The 19,051-nt window shown below is 40.1% G+C and overlaps 1 protein-coding gene across 1 annotated transcript in view; it reads left to right on the top strand.

Moving 5' to 3' along the window:
• Positions 1 to 19,051, top strand: part of DCAF1 (DDB1 and CUL4 associated factor 1) — a 74,967-nt gene that overhangs the window by 25,027 nt on the left and 30,889 nt on the right. Inside the window, exons 6-8 of the mRNA XM_079712812.1 lie at positions 15,498 to 15,635; positions 16,636 to 17,148; positions 17,460 to 17,561. Coding sequence (XP_079568938.1) covers positions 15,498 to 15,635; positions 16,636 to 17,148; positions 17,460 to 17,561 — 753 coding nt within the window. The remainder of the gene's footprint in view (positions 1 to 15,497; positions 15,636 to 16,635; positions 17,149 to 17,459; positions 17,562 to 19,051) is intronic.

The following is a 19,051-nucleotide window of genomic DNA, read 5'->3' on the forward strand; positions in this document are numbered from 1 at the left end:
ATAGGGGTACCTATATCTTTTTATTTATTTACTTTTGGCTGTGTTGGGTCTTTGTTGCTGCATGTGGGCTTTCTCTAGTTGCGACGAGTGGGGGCTACTCTTTGTTTCGGTGTGCGGGCTTCTCATTGCAGTGGCTTCTCTTGCTGCGGAGCACGGGCTCTAGGCGCATGGGCTTCAGTAGTTGTGGCACGTGGGCTCAGTGATTGTGGCTCGCAGGCTCTAGAGTGCAGGCGCAGTAGTTGTAGCTCATGGGCTTAGTTGCTCTGCGGCATGTAGGATCGTCCCGGAGCAGGGCTCAAACCTGTGTCCCTTGTATTGGCAGGCGGATTCTTAACCACTGTGCCACCAGGGAAGCCCCTGTCTTTTTGAATTATAGTTTTGTCTGGGTATATGCCCAGGAGTGGGATTGCTGGATCATATGGTAACTGTATTTTTACTTTTCTGAGGAACCTCCATACTATTTTCTAGTATAGTGGCTGCACCAACTTACATTCCCACCAACATTGTAGGAGGGTGTCCTTTTCTCCACACCCTCTCCAGCATTTGTTATTTGTAGACTTTAAAAAAAAAAAAAAAAGGGCTTCCCTGGTGACGCAGTGGTTGAGAGTCCGCCTGCTGATGCAGGGGACACAGGTTCATGCCCCGGTCCAGGAAGATCCCACATGCCACGGAGCGCCTGGGCCCGTGAGCCATGGCCGCTGAGCCTGTGCGTCCGGAGCCTGTGCTCCACAACAGGAGAGGCCACAACAGTGAGAGGCCCACGTACCGCAAAAAAAAAAAAGATAAAAAAAAATAAATGGCTGTGTTGGGTCTTCATTACTGCACGCTGGCTTTCTCTAGTTGTGACGAGCAGGGGCTACTCTTCATTGCAGTGCGCAGGCTTCTCATTGCAGTGGCTTCTCTTGTTGTGGAGCTCTAGGCACACAGGCTTCAGTAGTTGTGGCATGCAGGCTCTAGGGCGCAGGTTCAGTAGTTGTGGTGCACGGGCTTAGTTGCTTCACGGCATGTGGGATCTTCCCGGACCAGGGCTTGAACCCGTGTCCCCTCCATTGACAGGCGGATTCTTAACCACTGTGCCACCAGGGAAGTCCCTGTTATTTGTAGACTTTTTAACGATGGCAATTCTAACTGGTGTGAGGTGGTACCTCATTTTAGTTTTGTTTTACATTTATCTAATAATTAGTGATGTCGAGCATCTTTTCATGTGCCTACTGGCCATCTGCATGTCTTCTTTGGAGAAATGTCTATTAAGATCTGTCAATTTTTCAGTTGGGTTGTTTGTTTTTTTGTTGTTGAGTTGTATGAGCTGTTTGTATATTTTGGAGATTAAGCAGTTTTGGTCTCATCATTTCAGATATTTTCTCCCATTCTGTAGGTTTTTTCGTGTTTTTTTTTAACATTTATTTATTTATTTCGCTGTGCCGGTTCTTAGTTGCCATGTGCGGGATCTTCGTTGCCACGTGTGGGATCTTTCTTGCCACATGTGGGATCCTTGTTGCTGTGTACAGGATCTTCGTTGCAACATGTGGGATCTTTTAGTTGTGGCATGCGAACTCTTAGTTGCAGCATGTGGGATCTAGTTTCCTGGCCAGGGATTGAACCTGGGCCCCCTGCATTGGGAGTGTGGAGTCTTAGCCACTGGACCACCAGGGAAGTCCCTCGTTTCTTTTAAATGATATCCTTTGCTGTGCAAAAGCTTTTAAGTTTGATTAGGTCCCATTTTATTTTTGTTTTTATTTCTGTTGCCTTGGGAGACTGACCTAAGAAACCATTGGTACGATTTATGTCAGATAATGTTTAGCCTGTGCTTTCTTCTAGGAGTTTATGGTATTATGTCTTATGTTCAAATCTTTAAGCCATTTTGAGTATTTTTGTGCATGGTGTGAGTGTGTGTCGTAACTTCACTGATTTACATGTGGCTGTCCAACTTTCCCAGTACCACTTGCTGAAGAGACTGTCTTTTTCCCATTTTATAGTCTTGCTTCCTTTGTCCACGATTAATTGAATGTAAGTGTGTAGGTTTATTTTTGGGCTCTCTATTCTGTTCCATTGATCCATATGTCTGTTTTTGTACTGATACCACACTGTTTTGATTACTGTACCTTTGTAGTATTGTCTGAAGCCTGGGGGAGTTATGCCTCCTGCTTTGAATTTTTTCCTCAAGGTTGCTTTGGCAATTCTGGGTCTTTTATGGCTCCATATGAATTTTTGCATTATTTGTTCTAGTTCTGCAGAAAATGTCATGGGTAATTTGATAGGGGTTGCATTAAATCTGTGGATTGCTTTGGGTAGTATTGCCATTTTAATAATATTAATTCTTCCAATCCAAGAGCATGGAATATCTTTCCATTTCTTTGCATTCTCTTTAATTTCCTTTAGTAATGTTTTATCATTCTCAGCATATAAGTCTTTCACTTCCTTGGTCAGGTTTACTCCTAGGGATTTTATGTTTTTTGGTGTGATTTTAAAAAGTATTGTTTTTATACATTCTCTTTCTGATACTTCATTGGTTTTTAAAAAATATTTTTATTTATTTATTTAGCTGTGTGGGGTGTTAGTTGTGGCACTCCAGAGCTTCATTGCGGTATGCAGGATCTTTCATTGCGGCACATGGGCTCTTCATTGTGGTGCACAGACTGTAGAGAGCATGGGCTCAGTAGTTGTGGTGAGCAAGCTCTCTAGCTGTGGCATGTGGGCTCCAGACCGTGCGGGCTTAGTAGTTGTGACGCATGGGCTCCATGGCCCACGGACTGTCTAGTTATGGTGCACGGGCTCTAGGGCATGCAGGCTCAGTAGTTGACAGCACACAGGCTTAGTTGCCCTGCAGCATGTGGGATCTTAGTTCCCCGACCAGGGATCGCACCTGCATCCCCTGCATTGGACAGCGGATTCTTAAGCACTGGACCACCAGAGAAGTCCCTGATATTTCATCATTAGTGTCAAGAAATTTATGCAACCGATTTCTGAATGTTAATCTTGTATCCTGCTACTTTTCTGAATTCCTTTATAAGATCTAGTAGTTTTAGTGTGGAATCCTTAGGGTTTTCTATATATAGTATCATGTCATCTGCATTTAGTGACAATTTTACCTCTTCCCTTCCAATTTGAATACCTTTTATTCAAAAAGTGGGCATCCTTGTCTTGTTCCAGGTTTTAGTGGGAAGGCTTTCAGCTTTTCACCACTGAGTATTATATTGGCTTTGGGTTTGTCATAAATGGCTTTTATTATGTTGAGATATGTTCCCTCTATACTCACTTTGGTAAAAGTTTTTATCATGGATGAAGTTGAATTTTGCCAAATGCTTTTTCTGCATCTATTGAGATAATCATGTGGTTTTTGACTTTTCTTTTGTTTATGTGGTGTATTACATTGATTGCTTTGCAGATGTTGAACCATTCTTGTGAACTTGGGATGAATCCCACTTGGTTGTGGTGTATGATCTTTTTTATGTGTTGTTGGATTCAGTTCGCTAATATTTTGTTGAAAATTTTAAAATCTATATTCATCAAAGATATTGGCCTGTAATTTTCTTTTTTGGTGGTATCTTTGTCTGATTTTGGAATCTGAGTGATGGTGACTTCATAGAATGTCTTTGGGAGTGTTTCCTCCTCTTCAGTCTTTTGGAACAGTTTTAGAAGAATCAGTGTAAGTTCTTCTTTGTATGTTTGGTAGAATTTGCCTGTGAAGGCACCTGGTCCTGGACTTTTGTTTGTAGGGAGTTTTTTAAATTACAGATTCTACTTCACTTCTAGTGATCAGTCTGTTCAGATCATCTGTTTCTTCTTGATTCAATTTTGGTGGGCTGTATGTTTGTAGAAAGTTGCCTATTGTAGGTTGTCAAATTTGTTGGCATATAATTGTTCATAGTATTCTTTTATGTTTTTTTTGTATTTCTATGGTACCAGCTGAGATTTTTCCTTTTTCACTTCTTATTTTATTTGGGTTCTCGGTCTTTTCTTCTTGGTGAGCCTGGCCAGAGGTTTGTCAATTTTGTTTACCCTTTCAAAGAACCAGCTCTCAGTTTCTTTTTTTGGGGGGGTCATGCTGCATGGCTTGTGGGATCCTACTTCCCTGACCAGCGATTGAACCTGGGCCCTCGGCAGTGAAAGTGTGGAGCGCTAACCGCTGGACCACTAGGGAATTCCCTTTCTGTTGTTTTTTAAACCTCTATTTTATTTATTTCCGCCCTGATCTTTATTGTTTTCTTCCTTCTTCTGACTATGGGTTTCGTTTGTCCTTTTTCTGATTCTTTCAAGTGGTAGGTTAGGTTGTTTATTTGAGACTTTTCTTGTTTTTTGAGGAAGGTCCGTGTCACTATGAACGTCCCTCTAAGAACTGCTTTTGCTGCATCCCATGGATTTTGTATGGTTGTGTTTTCATTGTCGCTTTTCTCAAGGTATTTTTTAAATTTCCTTTTTGATTTCCTTGTTGACCCATTGGCTTTTTAGTAGCATGTTGTTTAGTCTCTATGTAATCATTTTTTTCTCATTTCTTTTCCTATGGTTGATTTCTAGTTTCATGCCATTGTGTTCAGAGGAGATCCTTGAAATAATTTCTGTACTCTTAAATTTGTTGAGGTTAGTTTTGTGCCCTAGTATGTGGTCAGTCCTGGAGAGAGTGTTCTATGTGCACTTGAAAAGAATGTGTATTCCGGTTTTTTTTTTTTTGGATGTAATATCCTGAAAATATCACTTAAATCTAAATGTTGTATCATTTAGGATCTCTGCTGCCTTATTGATTTTCTGTCTAGAAGATCTCTTCATTGATGTGAGTGGGGTGTTAAAAGTCTCCTGTTGTATTCCCATCAATTCCTCCTGTTATGTCTGTTAGTGTTTGTTTTACATATTTGGTTGCTCCTGTATCAGTCTCACATATGTTGACGAAGTGTTAAATCTTCTGTTAATCCTTTTACTGTTATATAGTGTCCTTCTTTATCTTTCTTATGGCCTTTGTTTTATTTTTTTAATTTTTAAAATATTTATTTGTTTGTTTGTTTGTTTGTTTATTTATTTATTTTGCCTGCACTGGGTGTTAGTTGAGGCACATGGGATCTTAGTTGCAGCATGTGGACTTCTTGGTTGTGACATGCAGACTGGACTCTTAGTTGTGTCATGAGGACTCTTAGTTGTGGCATGTGGACTGTTTAGTTGCGACATGCATGCGGTATCTAGTTCCCTGACCAGGGATCGAACCCGGGCTCCCTGCATTGGGAGCGCAGAGTCTTACACATTGGACCACCAGGGAAGTCCTTGGCCTTTGTTTTAAAGTCTGTTTTGTCTGCTAGGAATATTGTAGCTCCCACTTTCTTGTCATTTCTGTTTGCATGAAATGAAATACCTTTTTCCATCCCCTCACTTTCAGTCTATGTGTGTCCTTTGCCCTAAGATGGGTCTCTTGTAGGTCGAATATTGTAGGCTCTTGTTTTTTTAATCCAGTCTGCCACTCTTTTTTTTTTCTTTTTTGGCGGGATGCGGGCCTCTCGCAGTTGTGGCCTCTCCCGTTGTGGCCTCTCCTGTTGCGGAGCACAGGCTCCGGACGCGCAGGCTCAGCGGCCATGGCTCGTGGGCCCAGCCGCTCCGCGGCATGTGGGATCTTCCTGGACCGGGGCACGAAGCCGTGTCCCCTGCATCGGCAGGTGGACTCTCAACCACTGCGCCACCAGGGAAGCCCCACTCTTTGTTTTTGATTGGAGCATTTGGTCCATTGACATTTAAGGTAATATTGATACATATATATTTATTGCCATTTTAAACCTTGTTTTCAGCTGTTTCTATATTCCTTGTTTGTTCCTTTTTCTTTTTGGGGTTTGATGATTTCTTTTTATTTTATGCTTGTGTTGTTTTTGGTTTTTGTGAATCTATTGTATGATTTTGATTTGTGGTTGCCCTGTTTTTCAAGTATGTTAACCCCTTCCTAGTTCTGCTTGCTTTAGACTGATAGTCATATAGGCCCAAACACATTCTAAAAAAAAAAAAATCTACGTTTTCTTAGTCCTTCCCCAGATTTTATGATTTTGATGTCCTTTTTTTACATCTTCATCTTTATCCTTTTGCTGTTGCTTGCGTTTATGATTGCTTTCACAAATAGGTGGTGGTTTTTTTTTCCTTTTTGATTTGTATACTAGCGAATTTAAGTGATTTACTTTCCAATTGATATCTCCCTGTATCTTCTTGTTTCTTTTAGAGAAGACCTTTCAGTATTTCTTTTAGGATAGATTTAGTATTGCTGTATTCTTTTAGTTTTTGCTTGTCAGAGAAATTATTTCTCCTCCTATTCTAAATGATAATTTTGCTGGGTAGAGTATTCTAGGTTGCAGATTTTTCCCTTTCAAGACTTTGAATATATTTTGCCACTCCCTTCTGGCCTACAGCATTTCTGTAGAGAAATCAGCTGATAGACTTATTGGGCCTTCCCTTGTAATTAACTCTTCGTTTTTCTCTTGCTGCCTTTACTATTCTCTCTTTATATTTAACTTTTGCCATTTTTTAAATCATATATATTGGTGTGTAGGTCTGTCTGGGTTCATCTTCTTTGGGACCCTCTGTGCTTCCTATATGTGGATATCTGTTTCCTTCTTTAGATTTGGGAATTTTTCAGCCATAATTTCTTCAGATACATCTTCAATCCCCTTTTCTCTTTCTTCTCCCTCTGGAATCCCTGTTATGTGTATTTTGGCATGGTTTATATTATCCCATAGGTCTGTTAATGTTGCTTTCATTTTTTTAATTTTTCTTTTTTAAAAATTAATTAATTAATTAATTTGGATGCGCTGGGTCTTAGTTGTGGCATCTGGGATCTTTGTTGCCGTGTGCGGGATATTCATTTCGGTGTGTGGGATCTTTAGTTGTGGCATGCGGGTCTTAGTTGCGGCATCCAGGATCTTTTTTTTTAGTTGTGGCATGTGGGATTTTTAGTTGCGGCATGCAGGATCTTTTAGTTGCAGCATGCGGCTCTTAGTTGCGGCATGCGGGATCTAGTTCCCTGACCAGGGATCAAACCCAGGCCCCCTGCATTGGGAGCGTGGAGTCTTAACTGCTGGACCACTAGGGATATCCCTCATTTGGTTTTCTGTCTACTCTTTTGTTTGGGTAATTTCTATTATTCTATCTTGCAGATCACTTATTCTTTCTTCTGCATTATTTATTTTGCTATTCGTTGCATTTAGCTTAGATTTCTCCTCAGCAAATGAATTTTCTAATTTTTTTTGTCTCCTCCTTATAGTTTCTAGTTCCTTTTTACAGTAATCTGCATTTCTGTCGAAAACCTTTCGTAGTTCCTTCAGTATTTTCATTACCTCCTTTTTGAACTCGGTGTCTGTTAGACTGAAGAGGTCTGTTTCATTGTTTGTTCCTTCAGGGGAATTCTCTTGGTCTTTTAATTGGGAGTGGTTCCTCTGCTTCTTCATTTTGCTTATATTTCTCTTACTCTGTGAGTTTAAGAGATAGAAATACCTACAGTAGTCTTGGAGGGCTTTTTATGTGTGGGAGCATCCCTGCATAGCTTGTGTGGGTTTAATATTTTTTTGGTCTGAGGGCTGTGTTTGGTTTGGGTGCTTGCTGTTTCTTTCCTCAGCATGTGCTGCTGATTATCCCCTTGTTAGGGGGTGTGCAGGCGTGCAGCCCGCTCATGGGACCCTTGGTGCCAGTGGGCTGCATGTGCTCCCGGGGAGGGGGGTGGCATTTGTTGGTGCCAGGTTTTGGGACCCTTGGCCAGCCATCCATGCCTGACTCTGGAGTTCAAGATGGCAGCGGCAGCTATTGCCCACCCCTGGAGCTTGTGTAGGTGGTGCCTTGCTGCCTGAGAGAGGGCATGGAGAAAGAAGCTCCTGTGGCAGACCCACCCCTCTCTTCGTGGGCCCCCCAGCATGGTGCCTTGCCCCTCTGGGGGGCCCAGGCTTCCTCCCGTATTCCCTTGGTTATAGCGCACCACACCCTAGCCCCCTCAGGCTGTCACTGTGCAGCCAGCCCTAGTCCTCTTCCCGGTTCTACCTTCAAAGCACAAGCCTCAGCTCTCAGCCCCTGACCCCCTCAGTGGAAGAGTGGGCATCTTGGGCTGGGGAGTGCCAGGTGGCACCACCTACTGTCTGTGCAGGTGTCTCTCCTCTTTGCCCTCTGCAAACTGGTTGCTGCGCTCTCCCCTGAGGCTCCGGAGCTCCCCCTCCATTCGGGCTGTTCTCCCTGCCAGGGAGGGGACTTCCCAGTGTGTGGAAACCTTTCCTTTCTCACAGTTCTCTCCCAGGTATGTAGGTCCTGTCCCGTTTCCTTTCGTGCTTTTTTTTTCTTTTGTCCTACCCAGTTACACGGAGATTTTCTAGCCCTTTTTGAAGTCTGAGGTCTTCTGCCAGCATTCAGTAGGTGTTCTGTGAGAATTGTTCCACATGTAGATGTATTTTTGACGTATTTATGGGAGAAGGTGAGCTCCATATCCTACTCTTCTGCCATCTTTATCATTCTTTTAAATTTTATTTTTATTTACAATTATTTGGCTGTATAGTTTCTTCATTATATTAAGTGTGTTATAGAACGGAGTACTTTTACATTTACGTACCAGGTTTCTCATACTGTTTACGTTTATCAGTGTTGCTCTTAATCCAGTAAGAACAGGACCTTTAGGGACTTAATTCTTTAAGAGTATTGCTTTAACGTTTTTTTCCTTTGAGGTTGTCTCAGATTATTGGAGGTCAGAGGGATAAAATCGGAGAGAATGAAATCTCAGAAAGTGTAACCTTTAAGCCAGCGTTTTCAAGATTTTATACTCTGGAACATTAAGATTCTCCTAAAATGTTAATAGGTGTTTTATGATGAAAATGTCCATGTGGTCAGTTAGGTAGATGGCTACTGTTTATTGAGTGCCAGGCCTGTGCTAAGCATTTGATTTGCATCATATCACTTAATTCTCACAGCATCCCATGAGGTAGGAAGAAAACCATGAGTCTGTGGTATTTCAGAATCAGAGAGAAAAGAAATGGTTTTAATACAGAAGGGACAAGACCCAGATCTATCAAGATGACTAACCAGGATAACTTACAAACTCTCCTGTTGCACACACATACAAATTTTGGGTAAACTATAAGAAACTCTTAGAGAAATCCCTAGGTGCCAGAAATGAAGATGGAACTGTAAAAGTAAAGTGGTAATTAAGGACAGGGACAAAATCTTGGGTGAGGAGTTAGAATGGGGACCCTGACCTCCATATAAAACTGGGATTCCCTAAGGACCTTCACTGAAACAATGGAAAAGGAAAATATCTACTTTATGCTGTGGGATGATGATAGATTTCTCATTCTCTGACTCCACTCTGAGGGGCAGGGGCATGGGCATATAAGTCTCCCCTGAGAATCTCTGGGCATGGGCCTTATTTGGATAAATGTTTGAAATTTCTATTTTGATTGGGAACCCCAAAGTCAAGATATTAACAGCAAACAAAATTGTTTTGGACCAGTTGATATTCTTTGGTTGTCTGGCAAAAGCAAATACAGAACTCCTGTGGAGGAGAAGCTTTCACAATCTGGGCCACAAGGGATTTTCACAGAAAAAACAATTTCCACAAAAAGTGAGCTCACAAAAAAATTACAAAGTATCCCAGCACATAATCCTCCATGATTAGGAGTCAACAATTAAACAATGACTGGATATGTTTCCTTTTCAGATTTCTCATTACTAGTGTATAGAAATGCAACTGATTTTTGTGTATTTTGTATTCTGCAACTTTGCAGAATTCATTTATTCTAACAGGTTGTTTTGTGTGTGTGTGTGTGTGTGTGTGTGTGTGTGTGTGTGTGTGTGTGTGTGTGGAAACTTTAGAGTTTTTTATGTATAAGATCATGTCATTTGTGAACAGAGATAATTTTATTTCTTCCTTTCCAACACAGATGCCTTTAATTTCTTTTTCTTGCCAGTACTATGTTGAATAGAAGTGGTGAAAGCAGACATCCTTGTCTTGTTTTTAATCTTTGGAGAAAGTCTGTCAGACTTTTACGGTTGAGTGTAGTGTTAGCTGTGATTTTTTCATGACTGGCATTTATTATGTTGAGGAAGTTTCCTTCTATTTCTAGTTTATTAAGTGTTGGGTTTTTTTTGGGGGGGGGGTAGGAGTTTATTAATTAATTAATTTATTTTTGCTGTGTTGGGTCTTCGTTCCTGCGCAAGGGCTTTCTCTAGTTGTGGCAAGCGGGGGCCACTCTTCATCGCGGTGCGCGGGCCTCTCACTATCACGGCCTCTCTTACTGCGGAGCACAAGCTCCAGATGCGCAAGCTCAGTAGTTGTGGCTCACGGGCCTAGTTGCTCCGTGGCATGTGGGATCCTCCCAGACCAGGGCTCGAACCCGTGTCCCCTGCATTAGCAGGCAGATTCTCAACCACTGCGCCACCAGGGAAGCCCCTATTAAGTGTTTTTTAATGAAAGGGATTTTACTTTTGTCAAATTCTTTTTGCCTCAGTTGACATGGTCATGTGGTTTTCTACTAATTCACAAAAATTAATTCACACTGATGCTATTAATGTGGTGTGTTACATAGATTGATTTTTGTATTTTGAACCATATGTACCTGGGTAAATCCACCTGGTCGTGGTATATACGGTAATGCTCTTAGTATGCTGCTGAATTGAGTTTGCAAGTATTTTTTGAGAATTTTTGCATCAGTATTCATAAGGAATATCTGTAGTTTTCTTGTACTATCTTTGTGTCTTGCTTTGGTATCAGGGTAATACTGGATTCATAGAATGAGTTAGGAAGTGTTCCTTCTCATTAATTTTTTTGGAAGAGTTTGAGAAGTCTTGGTATTAATTCCTTAAATGGTAGAATTTACCAGTTAAGCGATCTGGTCCTAGGTTTTTCTGTTTTGGGAGGGTTTTGACAATTGATTCAGTCTCCTTACTAATAAGTCTGTTCAGTTATTCTGTTTCTTCATTAGTCCATTTTGGTAGATTGTGTTTCTAGGAATTTGTCCGTTTAATCTAAGTTACTCAATTTGTTGGTGTACAGTTGTTTATAGTGTTCTCCTATAATCCATCCCCCGCTTTTTTTTTGGCCATGCCACATGTGGCTTGTGGGATCTTAGTTCCCCGACCAGGGATTGAACCTGGGCCTTTGGCCATGAAAGTGTGGAGTCCTACCCACTGGACCACCGGGGAGAATTCCCTTATAATCCTTTTTATTCCTGTAAAATTGGTAGTAATGTTCCCCCTTTCTTTTTAAAAATTTTTTTAAATTAATTTATTTATTTGGCTGCATTGGGTCTTTGTTGTGGTGCGTGGGCTTCTCATTGTGATGGCTTCTCTTGTTGCAGAGCACGGACTCTAGGCAGTGGGCTTCAGTAGTTGCAGCACGTGGGCTCCGTAGTTGTGGTGGGCGGGCTCTAGGGCGCGTGGGCTCAGTAGTTGTGGCTCATGGGCTCAGTAGTCGTGGCTCGTGGGCTCTAGAGCACAGGCTCAGTAGTTGTGGTGCATGGGCTTAATTGCTCTGCGGCATGTGGGATCTTCCTGGACCAGGGCTTGAACCCGTGTCCCCTGCATTGGCAGGTGGATTCTTAACCACTGCACCACTGGGGAGGTCCTCCCTTTTCATTTTTGATTCTAGTAATTTGTTTTCTCTCCTTTTTTTTTTTCTTGATCACTTTAGCTAAAGGTTTGTCAATTTTGTTGATCTTTTCAAAGCAACAACTTTTGGTTTCATTAATTTTCTGTATTTTTCTATTTGCTATTTTATCTCCATTCTAATCTTTATTATTATTATTTTTTACTCCTGCTATCTTTGGGTTTTATTTGCTCTTGTTTCTTAAAGTGTACGGTTAGGTTATTAATTTGACCTTTTTTTCTTTTTAATATTATGTGCTTGCAGCTGTAAATTTCCCTCTTTGCATTGCTTTTGTTGTATCCCATAAATTTTGGTATGTTGTGTTTTTGTTTTCATTCATCTCAAGGTATTTTCTAATTTCCCTGTGATTTCTTCTTTGACACTTTTGTTGGTTAAGACTGTTGATTTCCACATATGAATTTTCCAGTTTTCTCTTGGGATGTTGATTTCTCATTTCATTCCATTGTGATTGGAAAAAATTATTTGTAAGAGGTCAGTTCTTTTTAAATTATTAAGACTTGTTTTGTGGCCTAACATATAGTCTCTTCTGGGAAATGTTCCATGTGTACTTGAGAAGAATGTATATTCTGCTCTTGTTGGATGGAGTATTCTCTATATGTCTTTTAGATCTAATTGGTTTGTAGTGTTGTTCAGCTCCTCTGTTTCCTTATTGATTTTCTTTTCGGTTCTATCCATTATTGAAAGTTGGGATAAAGAGTTTCTGTTTAGGATAATGAAATTCTGGAAATAGATAGTGTTGATGGTTATACAACATTGTGAATATACTGAATCCTACCGAATTTTACACTGAAAAATGGTTAAAATGGTTAAAATTATGAATGTAAAAGAAAGAATCATAACTCCAAGAAAAGTCTAAGACTATGAAAAAAATGGCCATTTGGAAAATGAACAAAGGAACTACTGGAAATAAAAATTACAGTTATTGAATTTTAAAACTTAATAGATGAGGTAGAGTGAAATTTAGACACAGCTAAAGATAGAATTAATAAACTGGAATATCTGACAGGATAATCAATAATGAAGCTCTTAGAAATAAGACTAGAATTAGAAATTTTTAAATGTATCTAAAAGGAGTTTCAATCAAAGAGAATAGTAGGGGCTTCCCTGGTGGTCCAGTGGTTAACATTCTGCACTTCCACTGCAAGGGGTGCGGGTTCAACCCCTGGTCAGGGAACTAGGATCCTGCATGGCATGCGGTGCAGCCAAAAAAGAAAAAAAAAATGTGTATGTGTATATATATATACACACACATATATATATAAAAGAAAAAGAAAATAGAAAGGTAGTATTCAGAGGGATGAGGCTAGGATCTTACAAATAAATGAAAGACATGACCACTCAGATTCAGAAAGCCCAATGAAGAATACCAAAGACTAAAAGGTTTTAAAAGCAACTAGAGTGGGACTTCCCTGGTGGCGTGGTGGTTGAGAATCCTCCTGCCAATGCAGGGGACATGGGTTCGAGCCCTGGTCTGGGAAGATCCCACATGCCACAGAGCAACTGAGCCTGTGCGCCACAACGGCTTGAGCCTGCGCTCTAGAGCCTGCAAGCCACAACTACTGAGCCCGTGTGCCACAACTACTGGAGCCCCTGTACCTAGAGCCCATGCTCCGCAACAAGAGAAGCCACCACAGTGAGAAGCCTATGCACTGCAAAATGAAGAGTAGCCCCAGCTTGCTGCAACTAGAGAAAGCCCGCATGCAGCAACGAAGACCCAACGCAGCCTAAATAAATAAATAAACAAACAAGCAAAACCACTCAAAAAAATAGTAATAAAAAGCAACTAGAGTAAAAAAGATTCCTGCAAATTAACACAGCATGCTTTGCCACAGCATCGGTAGAGGCCAGATAATAGTAGAAAATGTCTTCAGAGAACTTCTGTAAACCTAGAAATATTGACCAAAATAAACAATTTTGGAGGGCAAAAGGACAAACAGAAATTCTGGGTAACATGTAGATGGAAGGGAATAGTTGAAGTTAGTATTTTAAGTTTCTTACACTGTTTGGAAATAGGGAAGGATGATAGACTTAAAATTGACGGTACGTATATTTTCATATCAATAAGTATTTTATTATTATTATTATTATTTTAAATTAATTAATTAATTTTTTTTGGTTGTGCTGGGTGTTTGTTGCTCTGTGCGGGCTTTCTCTAGTTGCTGCGAGCAGGGGCTACTCTTCGTTGCTGTGCGCGGGCTTCTCATTGTCATGGTTTCTCTTGTTGCAGAGCACGGGCTCTAGGTGCGTGGGCTTCAGTAGTTGTGGCACACGGGCTCTAGAGCACAGGCTTAATAGTTGTGGCGCAAGGGGCTTAGTTGCTCCGCAGCATGTGGGATCTTCCCGGACCAGGGATTGAACCCGTGTCCCCTGCATTCGCAGGCAGATTCTTAACCACTGCACCACCAGGGAAGCCCCTCAATAAGTATTTTAAAACAAAATTTCTCAAAATGTGTTTTCAGAGTGTTAGTTTTTTTTAAAAAAACTTTAAAACTTGAAATATATAGGAGGCCTAGGGAAGAGTTTCTTAAGATATAAAGTGCACAACGTTTAAAAGAAAATATTGCTAAGTATGATTATATAAAAAGAACTTGTGCTTATCATGAAACACTGGTAAAAGACATGAGTATTTCACAGAAAGTGGAAGTATGAATGGTCAGAAGGCATGAAAAAAATGCTGAACATCATTAGTAAATGAGAAAATTCAAGTTAAATGAAATGTTAATTTTTTATACCCACCAGACTGCAAAAAATTAAAAGTCTGATAGTGGCCAAGTGTTGGTAAAGATGTAGGAAAAAAGAACTATTTGCTGTAGGAATGTGAATTGTCATTTTGGAAAATAGTTTGGCCTCCTCTAGTAAAGTTGAGCAAACACACCTGTGACTTAGTACTGTTCCTAGGTGTCTACTTTAGGGACATGCTTGCACAAAAATAAGTATAGTTAAGCCAACACAATAGCAGCAGCAGAATATGGAGATGAAGAGCATTTGGAGGTACACTGCCTAGGATAAGATCCCAGCTTTGCCACTTACTAGTTTTGTGACTTTTGGTAAGTTACTTAACCTCATTGTGACAGTTTTCTCTTCTGTAAATATAGTACTTACCTAATCATATAGGGTTGATATGAGGATTAAATGTTATGTGTAAAGTCTGTCTTATATTGAGGGCTATTTGTGACAATTACTTGTAACCGTATAGATGAATGTAAAAAACATAATGTTGTGTAAAAGAAACAAGTTGCAGAAAGATACATATGGCACCACACAATTTATACAGTTCAAAGCATATAACGTTTAACAAAAGCTTACAAGAAAATTATTAAAATTTAGTAATTCAGATACCCTTTGGGGAGGGAGAGGCGGGTGGTATAGGGATGGGGGACACATGAGAGGTTTCTGTTTCTTAAACTCAGTGGTAAATCACAGAGGTGATTTTCATTTTCTTTGGACTGTACATGTTTATGTATTTTATTTCGTAATAAAAACTAACTAAAAATAAGGGTGGGATATGTGGAGTTAAATACTTGTTTGATGGAGGACTTCTCAGAGCACTGATAATGTTAATTGTGCATTGTGAACTTCAAAGAGAGATATAGAATTTTTAGAGCTCCCCACTTGGTCATGGAACCTTTTGGGTCTTAACAGCTAAAGTAGGACTACATTATGTGATTGTTGATCTTTAGCTTGAGTTTTAGTGGATAAATAGGATTCTGTTTCACAGTGCACAGATATTTTAACTAAACCACCTACTATTGTACATTGAGTTCACTTGGATTTTTTAATCTTATGAGCAATATTGAAATGTTTTATTAAAAAATTTGTTTACAAGATTGAAGTCTTTGCTTATATCTTTAATTATGAATTTTTTTCCCTGAATTGTGCTGTTTCATTTCCTTTACTATAGGAAGGAATTGTTGAGAATCTTTTCAAATGGGCCCGAGAGGCTGATCAGCCACTGAGGACATATTCTACTGGTCTGTTAGGAGGTGCTATGGAAAATCAAGACATTGCTGCCAACTACAGGGATGAAAATTCACAGCTGGTAAGGACCATGTTAGAATGATTTTTTTTGCATAACATAGGAGTGTATTCACTCGTTATTTCTTGCTACTGAACTTGAATAGGTAGATCTTATTTGTTACCTTGTACTAGAGTATAGCTATAATTTCAGTATTTCAAGACTACTTTTCATAAGAGTTTTGATTGGACCTTTTTTTTTTTTTACTAGAAAATAGATATTTTTCATCTTGTCAAGGATCATGATATTTTGTACCAGATAAATAGTACCATTCCCTTTCCCTTCCCAACATCTGGATTATGAAAAATTTCAAACGTATAGCAAAATATAATTACAGTGAACACCTGTATACACACCACTTACATTGATTGTGAATATTTTACTAAACTTATATTCATGACATACCCATCCATCCATTCACCCCTCATTATATCTATCCACCATTCTTTTTTTTTTTAATGCAGGTTAAAATATATTGCAGACCTAACTACTCTCTCTTTTTAAAACTAAGCATAATACTACAGTTTAGGCTTGGCCCAAAAAATGAGTACTTAAAGGAAAAGGTAGAACATAAGTGGTGAACTTGAAAATTAGATTATGTAATTATGTATAATGTGGATGACAATATTTAACAGAATACAACTTATGGCAGATAAAAGTTTCAGAAACCTTCATGTTTGATTTTCAGACACTTTTTAAAAATTGTGCATGTATCTACTGTCTGCCTCTTCAGGTGTGATGGTCCACCCCAGCTTGATCCAGCCAGATATGTTGTGAATTAGGTGTTTTATGTGCAAATCTTCTGGTTTGGGTTCTCTGGGAAATTTTATGGGGAATGAGACTTTTAGCCATTATTTATTTCATCAAGCTGTAGGAATCAAGTCAACATATTTATCAAATCTTTACTATTACCAGGCATTGAGATAATTGCATGAGTATCCTTAAGTGGAAGTAAGAATTATTTGAATCATTTAAATTAAGATGCAGAAGAGACAACCCCTTTTATTCCAATATCTGTTGATAGGTGGCAATAGTACTTCGAAGACTGAGGGAGCTACAGCTTCAGGAAGTAGCTTTGAGGCAAGAAAGCAAGCGTCCTAGCCCACGAAAGCTCTCCTCTGAACCCCTTTTGCCTCTGGATGAAGAAGCTGTGGATATGGACTATGGCGACATGGCCGTAGATGTAGTGGATGGCGAACAAGAGGAAGCTTCTGGAGACATGGAGATCTCCTTTCATCTTGATTCAGGCCACAAGACCAGTAGCAGAGTGAACTCAGCAACTAAACCTGAGGAAGGAGGATTGAGGAAAAACAAGTCAGCAAAACAGGGTGACAGAGAGAGCTTTAGGAAAGCCAAGCAAAAGTTGGGTTTCTCATCATCTGATCCAGATCGCATGTTTGTTGAGCTGTCTAACAGCAGCTGGTCAGAAATGTCCCCCTGGGTGATTGGCACCAATTATACCCTTTATCCTATGACTCCTGCTATCGAGCAGCGACTTATTCTCCAGTATCTGACCCCTTTAGGAGAATATCAGGAGGTAAGCTTATTGGGAAGAGTAGTGTTCACATTTTGGGACCACTGTGTTTATTTCTGGGATATTTTGTGGTGTCATTTTATACATTGATGTGTTTTTGCTCTAATACAGAAAAGTCTTTGCCTCAAACTGGTAAAGTCTTATGGAGGTCACACCTGATAAGGCCTTTTCGATCAAAGTGTGTTTGTATGGTTATCTTCATAAAGGGGGGGGAAGAGGCACCTTATTTCTTTAATCTTCTATCCTCATAAAGGAATAGGAAATATGTGAAAATAAATTCAAATGTTAAGACTTGTTTTTGGTGTCGATTTCAGTTACTTCCCATATTCATGCAACTTGGATCACGGGATTTGATGATGTTCTATATTGACTTGAAACAGACTAACGATGTCCTACTTACATTTGAGGCACTCAAGGTAAAGTTCTTAAAAATGTTAGGTCACTGAGCATTTTATTGACATGGATGTGCCTATATGTTTTGGTATGTAGCGTCTCTGGATTTTATTGTTAGGGTGGTGCTTTTTTTAAAAATAAATTTATTTATTTATTTATTTATTTTTGGCTGCATTCGGTCTTCATTGCTGCATGCGGGCTTTCTCTAGTTGCAGCAAGTGGGGGCTACTCTCCGTTGCAGTGCGCAGGCTTCTCACTGTGGTGGCTTCTCTTGTTGCGGAGCACAGGCTCTAGGTGCGCAAGCTTCAGAAGTTGTGGCTCGTGGGCTTTAGAGTGTGTGCTCATTAGTTGTGGTGCGTGGGCTTAGTTGCTCCATGGCATGTAGGATCTTCCCGAACCAGGAATAGAACCCGTGTCCCCTGCGTTGGCAGATGTATTCTTTTTTGTTTTTTTGTTTTTGTTTTTTACATAGTTTTTGGCTGCGTTGGGTCTTCGTTGCTGCACGCGGGCTTTCTCTCGTTGCGGTGAGCGGGGACTACCCTTCGTTGCAGCGCGTGGGCTTCTTGTGGTGGCTTCTCTTATTGTGGAGCGTGGGCTCTAGGCGCATGGGCTTCAGTAGTTGTGGCACGTGGGATCAGTAGTTGTGCCGCACGAGCTGAGTTGCTCCGTGGCATGTGGGATCTTCCTGGAATAGGGATTGAACCTGTGTCCTCTGCATTGGCAGGTGGATTCTTAACCACTGTGCCACCAGGGAAGTCCCAGCAGGCAGATTCTTAACCACTGTGCCACCAGGGAAGTCCCCAGGGTGTTTCTATTGCCAGATGTGTCAATCGTGACAAATGAAAATTTCTTTTTTAGATAGGAGAAATGAGGCTTACCAAGTGCCTCCACAGAAATTCAGGGGTCAGTCCTAGAGGATTGAATGTTAAGGGAGAAAGTGGATCTAGACCTGAGAGTGGCCTCAGTTATTGTTACTGGATAGGAAGAGAAACTAAGTGTATAGTACCTTAGGTCATACTACCTTTTAAGTATTCTGTCAGCCAACAACACTTCTTCTCAATTATTAACTATATACATATTGTATGATGTTAGATTATTTAGAGTGAACAAAATACAAAGCAGAAAATGAGTAAAGAAATAGAGGCATACTCAAATTCAGTAAAGGTAAATGATTTTCTAGGTGGCAAAGGGGCTAAATGTAAGAGGGCAGGTATGTCTAGCCCACCAAATCCATACCTTTTCATGATAATTAAGGTAATCTGAAGGGAGAGAGGTTAAGTGGAATGAATAATTTTGTGGCTATTATAGTTCTACCCAACAGGTAACTAAATGAACACAGTACTATTCTATGATGTTTACAATATTAGACAAATAAATTAAGTCTCTCCTGTTTATTGTTTGGTTAAGAGAGACAGGCATGTAAGCCTATGATTTCTTTTAGATATTATAGATGTTGTGAAAAAAGTATGGGGCACAAAGGAAGGAATGGTCTGTTCTTCTTGAGAAATAGTAG

The sequence above is a fragment of the Hyperoodon ampullatus genome (assembly GCF_949752795.1).
Source record: "Hyperoodon ampullatus genome assembly, chromosome: 10".
Taxonomy (NCBI): Eukaryota; Metazoa; Chordata; class Mammalia; order Artiodactyla; family Ziphiidae; genus Hyperoodon; species Hyperoodon ampullatus.